A 23,505-nucleotide genomic window follows, 5' to 3' on the forward strand; every position below is an offset into this window, starting at 1 on the left:
TTAAGATAATAGTAAACGTTGTGCTTTCACATCGACACAAATGTGCAGCGATACAACAACAAAATATTTTCATCGCTTTTAGATTTGCCATATTTTTCTTAGGCTCTCCAGACTTTATGCCACAATACATTCTCAAAGTGCTTTTAATTCCACAATTATATACTCGACTAACTGACATCAGAGATCGTTTGTTGGCTCAAAGGAGCACTATTGTATTAAGTGTCAAAACTGTTATTTTGCTGTCTTTTTTCTGTTTTATTGTAAAGGTCGAATACTTATGTAACCAAGCTTGTGATCAGAACAAAAAAGCTGAAATTCGTGTTTAAAGACTGTCACACTTCAACAAGAATAGGACTTTTCTTTTCTATAAATAGAGCTTGACTACGCGTGATATAGTCAGATGTCAACTCAACATGGTAATATAAGGTTCATGGATGTATATGCTTCCACATTAATGTATATAATAATAAACTACTATCACCAGTGGGATGAGAGATACAATGTATGTACTCTTCTTCAATGAGTTTTTATAGGCAGTTTTATAGCAGTTGATACATCAATTTCTTGTGCAATGGGATATTACTGGGGGGTCATCTCAAAGTGTTACCAATTTAACGTTTGCATTTTCTGCGCATCCCCACCCCCACCCCCTTCTCTCTCGTAAAACTAAACATATAAAAGGATGAGCATTATATCTGTTTATTTATATAATAAGCACATATTCATCCCATGTTCACACACAGTGCAAGTTTGACATTAATAAATAAAGCCGTATAAAAGTTTCGGCATGAACATTGAAGACAGATTAACACACACATACACACACACACATAGACGGACAAAGTAAACACCATAAACTACCAGCTGATTGGGGTGAAAGAGTAAAGGGAACCGTTTTCGAAGAGGTCGCAACTCGGCTCTATTTCATGATTGAAGTGCATTTTATTGGGATAAAGAAACATGCTTTACAAATATAAAGTATCTCTCACTAGGTTTGCATTGAATTGCAAATAACGTAAGAATGTTACAGGTTACACTGAGTTCGTGGATTTTTTCCTGGTTGCATTGAACTCGGGGACTACCCTTGTAATTTTCGAAAGGGAGGGGGGGCTAAAATATTTTATACCATAAACTAAAAATATCCAGCTATCAAATAGGCTGAACCAATTCACTCTCTGTGGTTAAAAATATCTTATTATATGGATTGTATTAGTTGAAAAGAATTAAATATTTAGAGATAAACAAATTATGGTTTTAAGGAAAATCTAAGGTGTCCCTCCAGCACTGACAAATATAAACGGTTAGCAAATTAACAGACAGTTTCTAGTTCTCCATAGCTATTGCAAAACATGTAAATAAATTTTCTTTCATTTGTAAAGTTTGACTTAAATTGCCATACTAGATTTAAAAAAATAAAAAAAAATTTCCACCTTTTTGATGTTGAAGGTGAAATGATGTTATGGAGGCCATATACAACAACTTTAAAAAGAACATGTCACATTATGTTTTCTTGTCTGGTCAAGACCAAGATACATACGCTTGTTTGTAGATCGTGGCGTGATACATATTTCCTCAATATTTTCTCCCAGTGAATGTTATTTTTTTGGTGGGGGAGAGGGTTGAAAATGTATTTTCTACCTAGTTGCTATGAAATTTTATTGGTTGCTATAGAAAATAGAACCTGCCTAATTTTTATTGGTTGCTATAGAAGCTATAGAAAATAGAACTTGCCTAAAAATACTCTTAAATTGATTCAAATGCACAACAAAGATGGCGGAGATGTACAGCCGCAAAGTACACGACATTTTGTCACTTTGGCTGATAATAAAATCATCTAGAATAAGCCTCTCGAAAGGATTAATTCTTTTTTCTCTGGAAATATTTTGAGGAGTGCGCACACAAAAATTTTGGAAAGACATTGCTTACAAATTTAATTTGGATTTCCAACACCAGAATGCCATTATTTGTATTTCTACAAGGAACTGTAGATAAGCACAGTAGTGACTACAGCATATGTCATCGTCATACATCTTGGATTTTCCATCAGGATTCGAACTTAAAATTATTAGAACATTTGTTGCTAGGACTTTTGCAAAATAATTCGTGGATTATTCTTAGATTATTTTTTGGATTTGATTCTTGAAACCGTAAGTTCTTCTCCTTTTTTCATTTTTACTGAATTTTTCAAGGAAAATAAATTATTCGTTAAATTTTCAAAAGCTTGTTGTTTTCACTCTTTCTATGTTACTGTTTATTCGAGCCTAAACACGTAACATTACTAAATGACAAATATCAGATAGATCAGGAATTTCGAACGCGAAAATCATTGTCATGGACTCAGATCCAAGGAAACATGTTTTTAAAAACAATGACCTTAGGTAGGTTTAAACTCTTACCTTCAATTATGGACAAAGGTCAATCACACAATGCAAATTAAGTAAACATAACACAATATATGAAATAATTATATCTCATAAACTGGATAACAATATAGAATGCAATTTTGTATTTCACATACCTCTAAAGGTGAAGACTTCTTCCGTAAAGTAGACAGCTTCCAGACAAAATTCGTTGTATTGAGATAATATGTGAAGAATTTGCTATATACCAGGGCGTGGGCCGAATAAGCGATTGTTATAGCCGTGCCCTATGATGTAAAACCAAGTCGCAGGCCGTCGGTTGCACGTGCCTGCTCTATTCCGTCCCTGGTTATGGTCGTGGTCAAATAGGTATTCAATGGTCATTGAAGTCACTAACAGTAATAAACACGATTCGGCAATAGATATGATACAATTTTTAACATAGCGTAGATGTGGCAATATAATACATGTGTGATTATTGTGGATATGGATGATCAAACTTCCTCTAGTGTTCATGACGCTCTAAGCACAACGTGTGATTAAATGCTCAAGGATCCAATGAAAAATGCATCATGAATACGTCTCTCCACGAACACCGACAGTACAATTGATTGATAACGTGCATCCGTATATAATCTATTTCCGTACTATGAAAACCCATTTTTATACAGATTTATTCAAATCCACCTCTTTTAGCAAACCATCAAAAGTCTGATTGTCATTTTATACAAGCCCAGACATTTGTGGATTTTTCATGATTTATTGCAAATGTTTTCGTTGCGATATGTTTATATTAGCAAATTATAAGCCCTGTTTACTTTCGTTGCGTATACTTCTCTGAATAGCCAGCTCAGACCTGATAGTGACAACCACATTTCTTTTGTGTGTTGGTCAGTTGGGTTGATGTTGCATGCTCATTGCTGCATGTATTGGAGGGATCAGTTCAAACGTAGGGCTAATTAAAACATGCACCCATTAAGACATCTTAGAATGATAATATGGTGTGTAATAATGCACCTTTTTGTACTTTTGTGTATGTAAATCAACGCACGGAAACACGAATATATAATTCTGAAACAGGAAAAACAAATTTCCAGATCAAAACTTTATATCTATTTGCTTCTGATACACACTAGATAATATATGTACTACAGGAAAAGTACGGTAGCATGTTGTTGAGGCAGAGATAAGAAATCAGACATGTAAATAAATGCAATATAAAGGGCTCAAAATAAACATGCCATAGCGATCACAAATTTAGGATTTCATAATAGGTAATAAATAAAAAAAAATTAAGCTTGAAGACAACCATCATATCAGATACCGTATTTAAAAGTATTGATGTTCCATCTGCTGACAGATGCTTATTGACGAGGACTTAGACATGGATCCCGTTATTCCATATTAATTGGATTTGTTTCACTTGAAAAACAAAGCAGAGGTTCGAAGCCATATAATCGTTCAGATAGTTTGTAAACTGTCTAATAAGTTGATTCAATTTTTTTCAACGCAATTAATTGACATCTTGCATTGCAAAGTACAAAGTGTGATAATGCAATTGGGGAGACATTTTAGAGAAACCGTTAAAGAGGAATTGCCAGTACAAACACATCAAATATGAAAGAGATGAAGCACTATTAGGAGGCGAATCATTCATTATGAATACATTTATCATTAATAAGATTCTGAGCGCTATTGCCTTTTTTTATATTGTACCGATGCGACTTTATTTCAATGCAAGCAGTTACTCCTGTAATATAAGCTATTGTAGCAATTGCTGTTAAAAGATCACCTGCCTATAAAACAAAACAACTGACCCACTTTTAATTAGGACTAATTTCACCATGTCCAGGTTCAGTTTATTTCAAGTTTCTGAAGTTTTTATGCTTAACTGTTACCAAAATGACCGGCAATGCAGATATTGTACATTTTATTTTCAATGATAAAAATCCAGTAAAGTATCTAGGTTCATTTGAAGCCAGGTATTTATCTTTCAGTTAGTTTATAAAATGTCTCATTTGTTGATTCAATCTTATTTTCAAAGCATTTAATTACATTTTGTAATGTAAAGTACAAAATTTGATTGTATAGTCGGGGAGACATTTTAGGGAAACCGTGGATCGGATTAATTCAAAGTCTTCAGAAAATTAACATTAGGGTAAGATTGAAACAACTTTGTAAAGTTAATTCTAGCAATGATACTATAGCAAGAGCGATGGCAATGATTATAACAATAATTGCGCTGAATTGTATCAAACTTGGTAAAACGTGTTTCCTGCTCCCAAATCTACTCCGCCTCGGCTTCTTACTCCTTCTCCAAATAAAACAGTTTAGCAAGATAAATAAAATAGTGAAATATTTAGCCAACGACTTATTTGAGTTATAGAGAAACGTTGCAGTATTAACGCCTGTAATTATTGGTTATTCAGGTAAGTTGATTATATAATAGTGCGGGACAGTTGGTTTCTTTTCGAGCTGAACACACGTCATGTTACTTGTTTTGAAATGTGTGGCTTTGTGACGTGCACATTAACTAAAAAATATCAAATGAAAAATTGAACCTTAAAAAGGTGCATAAAAAGGCACCATGAAAGAGGTACTGGAATTTACTTTACATCATGAAGAACCGTCTCCCATATCTACTGATATTTTTTAAAGTTTGCGGTATTTTGTTGCGATTTAAGTTTGTATACTTGTGTTAAAAATATAATATTGTAAATATTTTGTATGGTAAATTCGCATTTGCTGGTGTAACTGGCATGATGTCTATACCTTGTTGGAATTAACATGTCCTCATGACCGCATCAAGATTGATGGGAGTTTTTACTTTCATTATATCTTATTTGCTATATATATATATATATATATATATATATATATATATATATATAAATCTCATAGACAATCTGTTTGACCTTTACATGGTATTTAATTGTCAGCACTCTTGAGAAGTTTTTTAATCAAATTTATTTTTATAAATATTATCTCTTTTCATTTCTTCCATGGATTCATTGATTGCCAAGCCAAGTCATTGTAGTCGCCTTCTCGTGTTTTTATTGTCTCTCGTACTATTGCTAACTAGTGATGTTTCTCGATGTCCTTTCTTTTTACCCTCTGGTAATGCACACGTCAGTTCTGTTTTGGGTCTTTTATTTTCTTTTACATGGTTCATTCTGCATCAGCAGCATTCTAAAAACTAATAATAATTTAAAGACAAAGTTTTCATGCGCCTTGATACTGTTATTTATAAACTGTTTTTTTTTTCCTCTTTCAATGCTTTCAGTTGGTCAAAAGTTGTGAAATGATTTTTCATAAACTTTCCATTTCGCAAGTACATACTTGTTTACGGTTTGTTTGTTTTTTTTTTTTTTGTTTTTTTTTGTCTTATATATCATTTCAATTTTGTACATGTACTTACGTTTGTCATAAAATATCTCTTTCTTCGCCAAAAGTTATTTTATTATTATTTTCGCCTACATACCTTATAGTTTTTAAACTTTAGAACTAAATTTGCTTACCTGATATTATGTATATCTTCAATGAAGTCAGGAAGGTGGCTTTCTTCCAAACATTATTTTGTACATAGAAGTTCTAAATGTTTCCCCTACTTTAAATTTAAGAATTCTAAATGTATCAGTTACAAGTTCACGGATCCCTAATTGTTTATCTGTTTGCTTCTTTGCTACCACGTTCAGTACTTTAAGGCTCTGCTAAACTTTGTCACCACCCATATTTAATTGTTTGGGTAACCTGATACATTTTCAATATTATTTTTCCAACACGTCCTTTAAATTTTAGATGTAGACATTGTTGCTGGACATATATGTCTTTTATTGGCCATACACGCGACACTTTTGGATCAATTTTTTGTTTTGTTTGCATAGGTACTATCTATGTACACTGCTCAGTTAACCATTCTTTAAATTTGGCTGCTCTGGACAAATATCGAACCCGCAACCCTTGTATTACGAATCTGCTGGATGGTTCCCAATCTGTTGGAAGAAATGTAAGTGTACCAGACTATCTCTGGAAGAGAATAGAATGACGAGTCTCACCTGCAACTAACCGAAGTGACTAGTGAATACAAACTTTGCTTATAAGCAATTACACAGTAATGCAGATATGTGTATCATATGATATAGTACTTGTCTTTCCATTTTTGTTCCCTTGACATTTCATAAAATAGTAAGTCCAACCCAAAGTGAGATATTACAATTCTCTAATATGATAACGATAGGTTTTATTTATTCAACGGATTCCAATGCCTTAAATAAAGCTTATAAAAATTGTTTTCTAGCGTTGTTGGACTGTCTCAGTTTGGTAAAGGAAATTGATGGAGTGATCATGCTCTTACATTTTTGTATCTGGCCATGGCTTCTTTGGAAATAAAAATAAAAATATATAATATGAATAGCAAATGAATTATTTGTGCATTGGCTGAAATACATCAACGACTTGTCTTGCATGAATCTTTCTCATTACGTTTTCGCAACTTGAAGACATTTGAACCATATTTTGCCCATATAGATTTATTGTCTAAACAGACTAAATGTGACTAATGCAGAGGTATTGTAATGAGAGTAGAAAATTGAGGAAACTGGACAAAGGAAGACAAGATATACATTCTGGGTGAAGATATGGAGGAATATGATGCGTTCTGCTGTCTGTGCAGTACTATCAAACAAGAGGGTGTGACAAAGAGATCTCAATATAACTATGTGAAGCAAACACCACAATCGGGAAGCTGGTAAAATCTGGGCAAGCACGACCATGTCGACTAAAGTGTATGTGAGACTCTAAGAATAGCTGGTCCTTTCAGCACTTCTGTATGGAGCTGAGGTATGACCAATGAAAAACATTTGCTCTATGATGTTGTAGGTAGCACATCGCAGATGGTTAAAACGTAAAGAGCATATCCCGTGGAAAGGCAAGGTAACAAACGAAATGGTCATAGAGCTAACTACAAACCAATCTGAATGACGTAGTCAGGGAACGAAGGTTGAGATGGACTGAGCATGTAATGCGGATTGATTATGAAACAATCGCGAAGGAGGCGGTAACATGGATGCCACCCAACTGAAAAAAGAAAACATGCAGACCACGCACAGATTGGTTACAAGCGGTAATGCAAGACATCAGGAGAGTATGCGTCAGTTCAGATCATGTCCAAGAACTAGTTACAGACAGTAGTCTGGAGGAAGCATACCGCACTATTGTGTCATTGGAAGCAGTCAACAAACAAAAGAGAATACATCGTGACTGAATATAAGACACGTCGCTTTTGTACCGTAAATGTCTTCGCAAGAGTTTGATTTTAGTATTGAAAACTACCATCGATCTGATTTACTACAATAGCTTTGAAAATGCATATGTAGTCTGTTTGAGAAAGTAAATGATACAGTTCCACTGATGTCTGAGTTCCTTTCCATGACAATCGTTATTGTCGTTGGGAGTGGTACATTTCACATTTTACCAGCGGAGTTATTTCTTCCTCCAAGACGCCATGACTATTGACAAGAATATGTAGTTATCTGACAATAAGCAATAACTGTATTAATACTATACAGGGTCTTACATATGAATTGTCCAAATAATTGATTTTGGTGTGTTGTTCTCTTCTTTCTTCCTCTTTTTTACCGGTATTTTCGTGTACAAAAGCAAGCAGTCACAGAGCAATCCAAGTACCCATGCCTTTATATTTAGACTCTTATGGTATTCTGTTCCTAAAATATTTGGATATGTTTAATACAAATTGGATATAATGGACCATACGTGGATCTATCTGATCTCTAACTGGATCGATTTGATACAAAATATTGAAGGAATGTATTGTGCAACAAATGTATGACTTAACCAATTAACATTTTGAATCTCCTCAGCTGATATCAACACAAAATGTAATTGGTTAAATGAGACAGTTTGCTTAATTCAAATATTTAAACTTATTATGAGGAAAGAAAGATACAATTTTCAGTTCAATCCAACTTTTTAAATTTTATTAAATGAACTGGTCGAAAGTCAATATTCTGGTCTCGAAACGTAATTAAGCAAAGAGTTCTTATTGAAGCGGAGTGCTGACTGAAGGAAAAACACGTTCAAATCAGAGGAATTAGTTGATTTAGAGGTAAGGATAAAATATAATACCCTTAAAACTATATGCGCGTAGCAACGTATCCGCCTCTTTATAGGCTAAAATGGCAACTCATCGTCTTGAAGTTGTAATGATTCTAGGAACAAAGGCATTCGTATTGTTTTTCTACGTGAACGATGAAAACCTCCTTAATCGTCTATCCTTTTAGGCTTTAAAGAATGTATGACTAATCGAAACGCAAACGGAATAGTATAGCAAAATGATTCGTTTAAGATTCTGCGATTACAATCTTTTTCTCAGGGATCTCACTTTAAAAATGCTTTCTTGTTTCATTCTAGGATTATTTCGGACCCTTGAGATGGAAGAAAAGGTGAACTATGACTGTCTAGCATATTTTGTTTCTAAAAGCCGTTTGCTCCAATTCTTACGTTAAAGGTCTTATGTTTTCTTGTATTTTGTTTTCTGCTTTCTATACTCTACCTCGAATATTTTACCTATTTCCTTGTAATATCTTCTTGTAGGTATTCCATGTTATACATTTGACTTCTTCCTCGAAATTCCTGTGGTAATTTAGTCTGATCGTTAGTTGTTTTTTGTACAATAGTAATAAATGTATTGGCGTGTGGCTAAATCCCGTATTTTTGGTTTCTTTTCCTTTCTCTCATTCTTTCATAACAAATATTTGACACCACTTTGCTCATTCTATGCTCTCTTATGTGCTTGTATGTCACATTTTATATCGTTTTATTGAATACTGTTTTTTGTCAAATCTTGTATATTACTTAGACGATATTCTTTCATTTCTTTATTCTGTCTTTCTCACTACTTTCATGTGTATACATTGCCGTGTGATCGTCACATAATTTCTCCAATTTCAAAAAAGTTGTAAGAGGAGAAAGTGTCACTTTTTCTTAATAACTCTTGATAGATGTCATATCTCAAGATAGTTTCTTCGTATCTTACACAAGAAGAGAAAAAAAGAGTTGAACTTTGCTTTGAAAAAGATTCCTGCCCAAAAGCACACTGTATTTAGGTCCACTGTGTCAGCAATACCACAATCTTCTTTATTAATTATTTAGGTCCATTGTGTCAGCAATACCACAACCTTCTTTATTAATTAAAATACAGAGTATGATAAGCCTAATTAAAATACTTATGGCAGTGTTTGATTAAAAAGACTGAATGTTATTTTGTGTAACCTCTACATTCTTAGTGTTGTGATTTACGTAGGAAGAAAAATCTTATAAACAAGCAAAGTACGTGCAATTATAATGATGGACTACAGTCATCTTCTTTATTTCACTCACACGGGTCACGTGCTCAAGTGGATGCTAATTTGATATTCTAATACAGATATAGATAAGAAGCGAATGTCAGCTTAATTTCGCTGTGCGATGAAGCGATCTAGGAGTCGCATAAATTGCAGAATTTCCTGCAGTTTTGACGTGCATATCCAAAGTAATCCGTGCATAAAGTTGGTCCGAACCTTCCACAGAAGGAGTAGGCGTCATAGCACGGTTCTTTGGTACCTGGTAAATACAGAAAAATAGAAAATAAACTTTTGGTTTATATATAATACTAATTAAACCGGATACTTCCCATTTGAACTACGTGTTAAATGGAAGCACAAATTGTTGCATACTTTTTTGAAAACGGTATATAGTTTTATGCAGAGCAATGAAGCGTACTCCATATTTAAGACTAGGTATATATCACATCGGCTCTCGTGTAGGCATTGAATATATTTCACTTATTCACAAGCATAACTTAACATTTTAATAGGCTAGCATCAATTACATCTCGTATTCCTACGTGTGTATGATAGCGTTTATTAGTGTATGATAGTGTTAAATAGTGAATGGTAGTGTTTGTCAGTGTATGGTAGTGTTAAATATTGAATGATAGTGTTTGTCGGTGTATGGTAGTGTTTGTCAGTGTTTGGTAGTGTTTGTTAGTGTATGATAGTGTTTGTTAGCGTATGATAGTGTTAAATATTGAATGATAGTGTTTGTCAGTGTATGGTAGTGTTTGTCAGTGTTTGGTAGTGTTTGTCAGTGTATGATAGTGTTTGTCTGTGTAGAACTTCGGTGGAAGATATCTATATTATGTATTATATGACTAATATTTTTCATCATTTCTACTTCAAGCAGAGTGCAAACAAGTATGAAATAATCCATTATTTTCATTATCAGTTGATCGTTATTTCACAATAATCAAAATAGCCATTAATTGCAACATATTTCCGTACTAAAACGAAGGTTTACGCTAACGTCCAACAAACAAGGGGTTTCGCACTGATCTATCTAGCTACAAGTGCAGCTTCTTTCGTTCGATATCAAGTGGAAACCAGCGTTTTTATATTTTTTAATTATTTATAATCCATATTCACATTAATATTCGGTAAATAAATTAAAATAAAAGATGAATCCATATCATGACTTTAATCTGTGTGGATATGTTCATGTTTATATTGTTGTTACCAGAAGTACACGATCAAGGAGTATGTACTCTGCCATCACCTAAGCGGCCCAAACCACAGTTCTGTAAACGTTGTTATATGTTTTAAAGTCTATTAAAGCTTACATTGTAAGTTTCAATCGGCAGTTAATGCTCCATCTTAACGTACAAAAGTTTAGATGGGTGGTTTTGCTATTTTTGAAAGTTCTATCAGCATGCTCCATTTGAAGTTACTTCGACCTTCATTTTTCTTTTAAGAATGTGAAAAATATAATCTGTCATTATGCATTGTATTTTAATCAGACAATTTAATTCTCATAGTCATTTTTCCCCCTCAAACACTCGGCAAAGAATCGTATCGGACGTAAAGTTTTCTACCCTGCACCGGTGAAGATGAAGGATTATATTACCTCTCGCAAGATTATGATATTTTTCGGGATTTCCTAGGGAAAGGGGCGTTGATAGTGTTTTCTTTCTTAAAGCATACAATTGACTGAGAACAAAATAAATTAGGCTGTAAAACCTTTCATGTATGAATTGAACATTTATTTTTAAAAAAGAATTAGGGTAATTTTTGCTAGTCAGTTAAACTAAATATTGTTATAGTTATTATTTAAATTATATCTGGAATTCTATATCTGTGAATTATGGTAAATATCACTGAAGTGTTTTGTTTGATACGTATTGGCATAGATATGTCTCTATGCTATGATGTATAAATGTAGAGAATATTTCGATTTTAGAACATGGCAAAACCTATTTCCTCTATTAACAAAATTCCACTAATCGGTTAAAATTATAATAGTGTTATTAACCGCATCCTTAATACTACCTGTGTACTGAAAGAGACCCGTATTGTTTATGTGACAAATCAATCACAAGTAAGAGTGCCCTTGATTCCATTCGGATAATTGGAAGTCATTGTTTAAAATGCATTTTTGTATTATCTTTGATGTAGAATTTCAGACATTCTTTGAATAATTAAACTAAGAAAATTAAAATATATAACAAAATTATATGTCTTACCAAACGAAACGTAGAGTCTACGTTTGTTTTAGAAGGTATCATGTTTTAAGATATTTATCACTATGTGTTTGTATGATGTTTTCCGTCCCAAAGCATACATATTAAGTAGTGTTTAATTTGCAAGGTCTTTTAAGCTACAAATTCATTAACCTTGGTACATTTTCTTTTACTGAAGGAAAATGGAGTCCAAAATCAAGGTAATGGTCTACCAGACTAGTGACATATATTTTGTAAACAACATAATGCATACCTAATATTTCTATATGATTATTGATTAAATATTCAGACCATTATTATTGGAATTTAACATGTTTATTGAATCTGAATCTAGGACATTAGTTTTTCACTCAGAAGCTCCTAAACTTAGTGACAGCTTTAAATATTTTAGAAATGTAACTAACCCACATGCTGGCTAGATGAATGTGTATTGTCTTTTCATATCAATGTAGTTTACCTAAAACATTATTTCTTTCTACCTTAACATCCGAACTGGGATCAGTCTTATTGTTGTCTTCACTTTTTAATTTTTGTGGGTTTTATTTATTTAAATTATTCACTGGAATTACAAAGTGCTCATTAATAGTTCTTAGACTAAATCGTTAATTCGGAATTATTATGAATTCATTCAAGTACCATTTGGATTAAAGTATTGAGTTACATCAAAACACTGTTACCACATCGCGGCATTCAAGTTCATTGTCACATAAGCACTTTCGAGACTACAGGCACATCAGTACATCCAATATTGGAATTTATTTGGATCACCACAGGAATTCATTTGGAACTTTATACATTTGGACTTGTGGTAGAACTTTTAGAACTATTTGCTATTAAATTCACAATACCGTTAGTTCGTTTTGCATTTAAACTTTGCATTCAGTGGAAATAAAATATATGTCGAATTTTACAAAACTTGTTGGTTTTGCTCTTTTCGGATACTTAGTTTAAGATGATAAAGTTGTAACGCTTTGTTGCACAGCTTGCTTGGGGTTTTCTCGGGGGGGGGGGTCTCTTCGAAGCAATGCGTTTTCAAAATAGAAATTTGACGTGTTAGTGCATCTTAATTACTGCAACATCCTAATTAACATTTTCTAAATTACCATGTAGATGTATTGTTTTGCACAAAATATGTCTATAAATATGCACCGACCATTTGTTCATCTTGGTGGTGTAGGTGCTTTGGGGGAAGTTCCGCCCTTAAGTGAACAATAACACTTTAGTTTATGTGATATTCATTTGAGTTACTCTACCTGTTGATTCACATATCCGTTTCTTCTCTAGAATAAGAAACGAAATATACTGGCTGAAGAGTAAAACAAACCCTCCCACCTGTCATAAACTAAGTGGTCTGTGCCTTACCGTCATCGCACAGGTTGCACCGTAACTCACAGTTGGCTTTGGCCCACGGCAGATAGATACCACTACATGCAGACTTCGCATAGTAATCACAAGTATCGATTTTGTTTGTGCAGTTCCCTGTAAAACATAGTAACATCAGTTAGATCAGTGTAGGAATGCTTAAACATTTTTTGGTTTTGTTTGGTGCTTTGTTGCCTAGCAACACAAGTTGGATATGTAGTGTCGAAGCAGTTGGAGAAAAGTGCGTTGCCCAAGATCACACCGCGATAACTGACCCATGATGGTCAGATGATAGGATTCGAACCCACACCCTTTCGGTGGTGAGTCCGGCACATTCACTAATTTGCCATTTCGTCTCTTAAACGTATGGTAGTGTCTGATACATCAAGCACAGGTTTAACTCAGTTGTATTATTATCCACGGTAACGTTAGGAATATTAACACGTGTAATTGTAAGGATAATTAAAAGGAATGTGTCATATATGTATCCATGTCATCGGAAATACAACAAATTATTCGCTCATCTGTGTGATCTTATATATGTATGCGTGCACCTATCTATGAGTATGCACCTAATTGAGCATTTGCATGACTTATTATTTTGATAGCAGCTGCGTTCTAGAGTTAGTAGTTTTTGGGCTTCATCTGGAGCAACCTAACAAAGTGATATTAAAACCTGGTTTAGCTTTTTATGTTGAAATACCTTGAAACAAATACCTAGATCATTCAATATCCACTGATATCTGTCTTCTTTCAGCTTTTCCACCTTTACACTATATTTACAGCTAATTAGTTAATTAACTAATTAGTGATATTTTGTTTACTCGTAATCGCTGTCTGTACAGATCATATGAATCAGGCTATAAATTTCTTTATTGTGAAAACCAACATAAAACAAGTATGGGTGGATGGATAAATGGGGTTTCACGGCACATCAGTACAATCATGGACACACACACACACAGACATGGACATGCGGTGCCTAGAAGCTTAGGCATTAATAGGTACACAAAACATAGATGTATCCATTAAAGGGTAAAGTCCTTTTTAATAAAAAGTATTTATGTATGAACCTATTTTTTTATAAAAATTCCAGGACCTTCTCAGCTGGAACATCATCATTTAACACATCCAGGGCAAATAGGTTACCCCCATTACATGCAATGGGACTTATCCAATCTATTCTACACTGCCGTGCTCTTAGACGAAACATCATCACTTACATCCCAAGGCAAACAAGTTCCATTACATGCAGTTGGACGTATCCAGTCTGTTTCTACATTACCTAGCCCTTAGATGGGACATATCACTTTAACACATCCCTGTACAAATAGGTTACCCCCATTACATGCAATGGGACGTATCCAGTCTATTTTATATTACCGAGCCCTTAGAAGGAACATCATCACTTAAAACATCCCTGGGCAAATTGATTACCCCATTATGTGCAATGGGACGTATCCAATTTATTATACATTACTGAGCCCTTAGATGGAACATTAAAAAAAAACGAAAAGCAGTGTACAATTTACTAATATTACCATCTGACTAGTTTAATTTTACCTATTCCTGTGTTAGAAACTCCTATCAGACTAATGTAACCTTGAAGATGTCAAAAATGTTTACGTGTATGTAGCTGCAAGACAGAATATTACCTTGCTCTGTTCCTGAAAAAAAAAATATGTAAATATAAGAATGCTATTCTAATTTAATATTTAATGACTGATTTCAGCAACGTACAGTGTTAATTCACTGATAATCATTTGACTTACAAACATTGTCAGAGGGATTTTGAACTTATATATTTTGATTGTCACTGTAGAGAACAAATATGTTATCATTCTATATAATAGATATTTTACATTTGTACATAAATAACCAGCAATATTTTATATCGGCCTCTTACGAAATTCAATAATGCACTGATTGCTTGTATACGTGGTATTTTTGTCACCGTTGTGGTTAACTTTTGGGGTATCAAGATTATTTTCTAGCTGCTTGTGACTTACCATTCGTATTATCGATCATGTCTGTGCAATTCAGAGAGTAACAGCAATCAGCCGGACTCGTTTTGATTAGCGAACAGTTGCTTGGATAATTTATGTAGTGTGGACATCTACAATAAACAGTGAAAAAGACGCATGATGTTCCAGTATCTATCTACCTAACTACTGATCGATCTATCAACCCAACAATATATTTCCTTGATTATTTATTTGCTAGGCAACAATTTATACATGACTCAAGCCTCTCTATTTCGTTTTGTTATTCTTGTCCGTTTATTTCTATCAAAATGATTGACACTGTACGAAAAGTAGATTCTCTCCAATGGTTTCAACCAAACCTGCATGTGAAAGTCACCATAACGAGGGTTTAAACTAAATGTGTTTTTCGTACTAAAAGATGGCATTTATTTTTTAAAAAATGCTCACTGGTTGCAAATATGTGTTTACTCCGTAACTCGAAAGGACCTAATATGCTCATTAATCAGACCAGCAACAGTAAGGTCATAGAGAGCATGGAGTTACGAAAGAAATTCGAGGCCATTACAACTTAAGATGCCATCATTCTCAAAACAAGTAATGCAAATAATTTCTTCCCAGTAAAAACAATATATCGGAGTATCAGTATTTAAGAAGACGTGTAAAACCAGATAATGGTATGCAACGCGTCTTGACATTCTTAGAAAATTAGGACTTGCGCTACGTAAGTGCCACCATCTTCATGTTACAATTACACAAATCGTAATGAAATTGATACTATGCACATAGCTGCAATATTTTTGTTTCTTAAACTATAAATCAAAGTCAGGAAACAATGCCTTAGATTTATTATGTGCAGAGGGTGTAAATGTTAGTATGTAGCTATCCTTGTACTTGAGAATATATTTAGCAACGACTAGTGAAATCAATGTACAGCACCTTATATATTCCTTGTGCGAATACATTGCTTTAATCTGAGGAATGCAAAATATTTGTTTCTCAAAATGTATAATGCTTTGAGAATGACCGTAACATCTTCCATAGCATGCTTATATCTGTGTCACTATCTGGTTAGATTAGCAGACTTTTTGCAGTAAAGAATATACGAATGGGTATTGGAGTTTTTAAATGAACCATGAGATATCATGAAATGAATAAATGTGTTTTAATACCACACTTACTGATCTGTGCAGGAAGCGATGTTAGAGATGGTGTCAGTGCATTCACATTCGAACTGGCATCCATCCGCCCATCTAACACCAAGTGCATAGGACTGATTATTGAAGAAACAAACTGAAACGAAAATTGGTCTTGATTCATCAATATGGCAGTTTGGTATGGCTCGTTGTATGAGATATTTCAATTACCAAGTCTCTTCCCTATTGTTTACATGTAACAGTAGATGTTTTGCAGATGTGTGTGTGTGTGTGTGTGTGTGTGTGTGTGTGTTCTCTTGCAGTTTTAATCATCAGGAAAAATGAAACTATTTATCCAATATGATTCACATAAAATGATTCACATGCATCGGTGAGAGATCTTCGATGAAACTTGCATAGTACATTTGTTCTTTATTGGTAGTCTATGTTTTGCACTTTTATCAGTTTTTTATTGTTTCATACACTGTTTGATAAGTCATCTGACTGTAATGTCCAGACTAGTTTTGTTAATTCTAATTCTCGTGTTTACTTAGGGTAATTTTTGTACATTCATCACTCGATTTCCCGTTATGGCAGTTGTCATGAGTGATAGTAATACTGCAATAGGTAAGGTAATGACTATTGACATTAACGACTGTACCAAGGAATTAGTTGTTGTTCTTGTTATTACGGGGTTTAACGCCATTTTTTCAGCACAAGATAGGTTATACGTGGCGGCCAGTATTATTGGTGGAGGAAGAACCCGGAAAAACCCCGGAAAGAACCAACGACCCACGAGAAGCTACTGGCAAGTTTTCTCACATACCCACATAGGCCGAACCCGAGACTCGAACCCACGCAGACAGAGGTGAGATGGCAGTGATCCGTAACGGTGAGCGCTTTAGACCACTCGGCCACTCGGGGCCCCCCAAGAAATCAGTAAATAATGACGTTTGTTGAGCTCATGTGCAATGTATGACCGCTTACATACTAAGAAATATTGTTGTCTTTCTTGACGCGACTTCATGTGATTCATTTTTTGCAAAGTGAGAATTAATCACCATGACCGATATTTTTATCATCCGCCAAACCTGTTTTCTCCAATGTGTATTGAAAATCCATATCTGCACCTTAATCGTGATAACCTACTTAAGAAAATGCAAATTTGACACTTGTTGTCTTTTTTAATTTGATACTAGTGTGAGGTAAAAAAAAAATGTACACTTCCAAATGCCTTCTATAAAGAAAATTCAGTATATATGCATATATTTTCATTACAATTCCTACTTACCTGAGCCATTTGTAGGTGTACCGCTGATTGTGAAACTACTGCCATTAACGACTTTTATTCCACCCGGTCCGTTGTTGAACGAGGAAGGCGAGTGTGTGACGGGTACACCAGGAGGAAGTGTCGAAACTGTCGTGCCACCTGTAAACATGAATTATATTTATAGACTAACATAACCCTGACAACGTTCCAAGCATGCATTATAAAAGAAAAACACCTTAGTAGATTTCGGTATTAACAAAATACAATTCAAGCAATCGTTTCATAATTGTTTCAGAGACAGGCGTAAAAAGATAGATTTTAACAGAAGTGTTAGCCCGAGAAGTGTTTATATGCTTACCAAATCTTGCACGATCTGAAAATAGAATAAAAGCACATTATGTTAGATGTAGAAAGGCATGTGATAATCTTATTGAATTTTTCTATTAACATTCTTTAAAAACGCCCTTAATGAACACGTCAGATGAATTTAAATTAAATAAATAAAAGGCAACTCATTTAATTTTTTGCGTTCCTTCTACTGATCGTATTGCCCAACAACGGAATATCTGATGATTTAAAATGCAATTGATTTATCGCATGACTATTGTGTTATCTACCCATCATTTGAAACATATTTGTCTCTTTCTGCAGTGAACCAGATTTTTCGAGTCTTTTAATAACACTCGGAAGTAATCACAGTGAAATTTTCCAAACTGGCAAGTTTTGGTGGAGGAACATCCGACTAGATGTGCGAAAAATTGAGTTTTATATAAATGATAGGTGTTGAAATAACGCTCGATCACGTTCAAAACCCAATGAAATACTTTTACCCTTACTTTTTTAATGTTATACTTCCAAATTGGCAGTGGAAACGTTAAAGAAATTAGTTTGGTTTCAGTAGCCTCAAACAGCTGCTTAGATTGCTGTCGGTGATAACATCTTATCTAGGCATTGTGACGTCAATAAAATTATTATAACGTAACATCAGTGTTAAAATGATCATTATTCACATGCAAGGCTTTTTCCTAGCATGTGATGGAAAATGCCGAGAGTGTTAGGAAAGGTGTCACAATTGATTCCTCCTAATGTATTTTGAAGTAATTTCACTACACATATCTGCGATTCTGTCATATAAAATAAGTATTTCTCATTCAATAAATAGAGTCTAATTTATGTGCTCATTTCAACTTAAAAGTATGACATTCTTCGCATAATTTCATCCCGCCAAGGATCGCAGAATTATTTGACTAGTTTTATAGATTTCACTAGAAATGAGCACTTTTGTGATCCTTAATCCTAATATATACAGCGATAATAGCGTGGTACGTGTCTAATTACGACGACACGTTGGAAGTATTATGGTAGTCTTTATGAGAAGTGATCGCTGACATCAATAGAAACAACGCTTCTTGTGCAAGACATATAATGTCCTCAGTGTATAGACAAGTCCTCAATGTATAGACAAGTCCTCAGTGTATAAAAAAGTCCTCAATGTATATTCAAGTCCTCAATGTATAGACAATTCCTCAGTGTATAGACAAGTGCTCAATGCATAGACAAGTCTTCAGTATATAGACAAGTCCTCAATGTATAGAAAATTCCTCAGTGTATAGACAAGTCTTCAATGTATAGACAATTTGGCTTCAACCATACAGTTGAAATAACCTTCAATTACTTTATAGCTTGTCCTCATACTTCGACTCGTTCGCAAGATCCAAATAACCAAGAACAGGAAACTTACCATCGCTGCAGCGCTTCAGGTACAATATAGTATCCGTTTTGTTTCCGATCATGGGTATATTGATGATGGTGACTGGACGGCTGTAGTAGTACAGGTAACACTTTACAACAGAATTGAATGAAAAGGCCCAGCATTCGTAGCCGTCATTGAGGATAGAAGCCTCGCAGATGGTTTTGCATTCGGCCTCTTCTTTTGCAACTCTCACTGTCTCATTTACAGTTACGTTCTGACCATTGACTGTCTGTGTCACTAGTCCAAAGTCGGTGGCAGTTATGGATGTATCGTTGTAAATTTCATAATCACAGTATCCTAAAACATATGACCGTAATGTATTAGTATACATAATGATGTGTTATTTTCAAACCATGTCTCCAATCACTAACATAATACTTTACCTCTACATTTCTCTCATTTTATGGCACTGAGAAATTAAAACCCACCCTTTTATTTAATTCCCTCACCTTATGATTGAAACAAACTGTCAGTCAATAAGATATTTGTGCATTAGCATATACTTCATTTTTAATATTATTTGTTTACAAATCACGTACGAAATATATAATGCAGTAATTGTATTAGGAAATACAAATTGTATGCAAGTAAAACAAACTTTCAATGTACATTGATATATGTTAAAGAGGGACGAAATATGTCATTATGTGTTTTGTCAATAATAATAATAATAATAATAATTTGGAGGAAATTAGTCGAGCAATCTAAAATCAATACATTCCCAAATCACAGCTCCTATAATTAAAAAAAGAACACGATTGAAAATCATTAACTGTGGACAGATCTTTGCGGTTTGCAGATCTACTCCGCTCTTCACATGCGATAGCGTTTGATGCATTTGATTATCCCAAAGAAATACCACATCTTTTTAATTGAATACGAAACAATACGTAACAAAAAAAAAACACTGACTCGTCTCGAATGAAACAACAACAACCTCTTTATGTAAAAAACAACAAAATAATCTCCGTGAATTGAATTTTTTTTTCTTTCTTTCTTCACCAGCGTTTCAGGACCTGTTTATTTACTAATTTGGAACCATATGACGTCTCCACGGGAGACTATGCTAGGAAGAAATATGTGAATTGTTGGTCCAAATAGCTAGCTATACTTCAAAACTGCCATGAGAGGTTTCTAGTTTAGAACAAAATATACCTTTTTGTTTTGTAGAATATGACTGCTCTTTTGTGAGTTTATATACATGTGTTGTAGCTCCAAAGTTACTGTGTGTTACTTAACACGATCACAACACTAACCAAGAATTTCTACTCTGAGAATACAAAGCAAAGATAGTAAGTGGATGTACTTACGCTGCGTGGTAGTCGCAATAGCTGTGAAATGAAAACACAAAGGAATATATCAATAAAACCGAAAGCAAAATAATAACTAATATAATGCATCCGCCATTGTAACACGCTCTCTGATTAGTTGGACGTCAACATGTGCGGCAACGACATAATGTCAGAGAGATTGATGAACTTTGTTATACCGTGACTCTCTGAGACAGTGCAATAGATAACTAGATGTTCTAAATCACATTTTGTCACAATTTATCATTGTGTTTTAGATTGTTTAAAATTTAATTTGCGTTATATAATCCTCAGATGCAATATATATATATATATATATATATATATATATATATATATATATATATATATATATATATATATATATATATATATATAAAGCTACCGATAAAATGTCATGCTATTATCTCAGCATATTAGGATTATTCAGACAACTCCGTCGGTTCATTGTGTTTTATTTCCATATTTTAAGTCTTCTCAAAATCCATAAAACTACTTTGTCACTTATCCTTGAACTTTGCTTGTCAGATATCCGAAGAAAGAGAGGTTGGCCAGTAAGCGTTAACGATGTCTTCAAATAAAACAGGTTTACGGGGAAATGACCTTTCCCTGTTGACAAAACACTGTTGGTGAGAGATGCTTTCTAGTAACACGCTTATGCTATTGAAACAAAATTAATCCACAGGAAGAAACAAAGCTTCAGTCACAAGGTGAAGAGTAAAACCACGTAAGAGTTCATAATTACTATTGTTCAATACAAAAAAAAAATCCGAAACTATCAGACATTATATATGACCTGACGATGGAAATATCATGAAGATATTGGTTATATGCCAGCGACTGTATAAAACTGGAGAACAGTATAGCTTTCTGGCCGAGTCAATCTTTGTTAAAATATTCCATTGGATGAGTCGCTTCTCTGAACCAGCAAAAAGGAAATTTGTCCGTTACAGACCGTTTGATAAGCATAATTCAGCAATTGAAGTCGAAAAGCAACATAAATATGAAGAAAAGACAATATGTAGAGAGAATAGTGATCAGTTTTTGTTAAGAATGTATTTTGTGGAATAATTAGGGCTTTTCATGCAAATCTGGTTCATATTATGAAAGCCATTATTACAATGAACCCAAAGCATTATATTTCACAAAGATTGATTTACCTAAAAATATGTACCAGATTTATATTAAATGTATTGTGTATTACTTGTGTTTGAACTGAAAGGATTTCCAGCTCATACAAACCAAAATCTAAATAGGTGTACGAAATATTTTCGATGCATGCGAGAAGGGTTAAGTTCTTGATGTCTGGGCCAATTAGTTAACATTTCTTATCTTTTTACATGGCTGATTACCTCTATAAATGTATCTACTCAACAGCAATGTATATAATCTTATTTTTCCAATAATGGAGCACTTACTTGTAGTCGTCTTTGGAGTCGTCTTAATTGTTGGCAAAGCTGCAATACATCCGAAGCGAATTCAACATGTATGTACAGCGTAAGCAAATCATGGCAAGGCAATGACATACATCAGCTTGGGAAAGCAAAACATTTTTGACTGCTACAGAGATGAAGCAAAGGTACTGTAAGAAGTCTGGTTATCATTAATCCAGTATTATAGTTGATGTCGTCATTGTAAATTATATATGTTCCTTTGTACAATATTCCTTAAAGTAATAAAGTTTGTGCATCAAAAGTGTTTATATTGTGAAAGTACGGAGGTATGAAGCAAGGATGTTTTCTTTCTTTTCATCTTTTATCAGTAAAACTGCCATGGATACTATATTGTACATTCGCAACCCAAATGTTTTCGACAGCATACAAAATAAACTCGAAAAATTGATACCATTACTGTTTTATATATGCGAGGAAGTTATAGCTATTAATTTCAGTAATCAATCAATCAAATGATCAAACGTGTTCCTGTCTCAATTTCCATAACGTTTTTGACATGGTTGATTACCAATAGAAACATACCAACTCAACGAGCAATGTATGTAATCGTATTTTGCCACTACTGGAGCACTTACTTGTAGTCGTCTTTGGAGTCGTCTTAATTGTTGGCAAAGCTGCAATACATCCGAAGCGAATTCCACGTGTATGTATAGCGTTAGCAAATTATTGCGAGGCAATGACAAACATCAGCTTGGGAAAGGGGAACATTTTTTGTTGCTACAAAGATGAAACTATGGAATTGCAAAAGCTATTTTTATCGTTAATCCAATATTGTTTGTAAATTATATTTCTTCCTTTGAACAACATGCCTTAAACTAATATAATTTATATATGAAGAGAGTTGATGTTGTAAAGTGTGGACATATGAAACAAGGAGCTGTTCTTTCATCAAGATTTTTAAACAATACTAGCTATGGATGCTTGTTTTAGATATACTGTACTTGTGTTCTCTTTCGTTTTCGAGAGCATACAAAACAAAATCTAAATACTAATACCAACTACTTTTCATGTATAAGAGAAGGTTTTAATCATATTCAGTTTTGAATCAACTGATTAATATATCAATTAATCAATATGTCTATTGTGTTTTTGACTAACCTTTCATAAAGTTTTCGGACACGGTTGATTACGTACATAACTGTACCTACTCAGCGATCAATGTATGTAATATTATTTTCCCACTAACGGAGCACTTACTTGTAGTCGTCATTGGAGTCGTCTTAATTGTTGGCAAAGCTGCAATACATCCGAAGCCAATTCAACATGTATGTACAGTGTAAGCAAACTATGGCGAGACAATGATATCA

General features: G+C 33.9%; 1 protein-coding gene across 2 annotated transcripts in view; it reads right to left on the bottom strand.

Moving 5' to 3' along the window:
• Nucleotides 1-9,715: 9,715 nt before the first annotated feature.
• The window catches only part of LOC149798602 (uncharacterized), a 41,463-nt gene continuing 27,673 nt past the window's right edge, over nt 9,716-23,505 (bottom strand). For both annotated transcript variants that reach the window (XM_089957423.1, XM_089957422.1), the window contains 9 exons: nt 20,745-20,765; nt 19,423-19,731; nt 18,040-18,054; nt 17,703-17,840; nt 16,457-16,568; nt 15,303-15,409; nt 14,949-14,960; nt 13,294-13,410; nt 9,716-9,980 (listed from right to left, as the gene is read on the bottom strand). In XM_089957423.1, the coding sequence (XP_089813549.1) occupies nt 9,856-9,980; nt 13,294-13,410; nt 14,949-14,960; nt 15,303-15,409; nt 16,457-16,568; nt 17,703-17,840; nt 18,040-18,054; nt 19,423-19,731; nt 20,745-20,765 (956 nt within the window). In that variant the 3' untranslated portion in view covers nt 9,716-9,855. The remainder of the gene's footprint in view (nt 9,981-13,293; nt 13,411-14,948; nt 14,961-15,302; nt 15,410-16,456; nt 16,569-17,702; nt 17,841-18,039; nt 18,055-19,422; nt 19,732-20,744; nt 20,766-23,505) is intronic.

This window comes from Sinohyriopsis cumingii, chromosome 5, assembly GCF_028554795.1.
Source record: "Sinohyriopsis cumingii isolate HCF-2022 chromosome 5, ASM2855479v2, whole genome shotgun sequence".
In the NCBI taxonomy this organism is placed as follows: Eukaryota; Metazoa; Mollusca; class Bivalvia; order Unionida; family Unionidae; genus Sinohyriopsis; species Sinohyriopsis cumingii.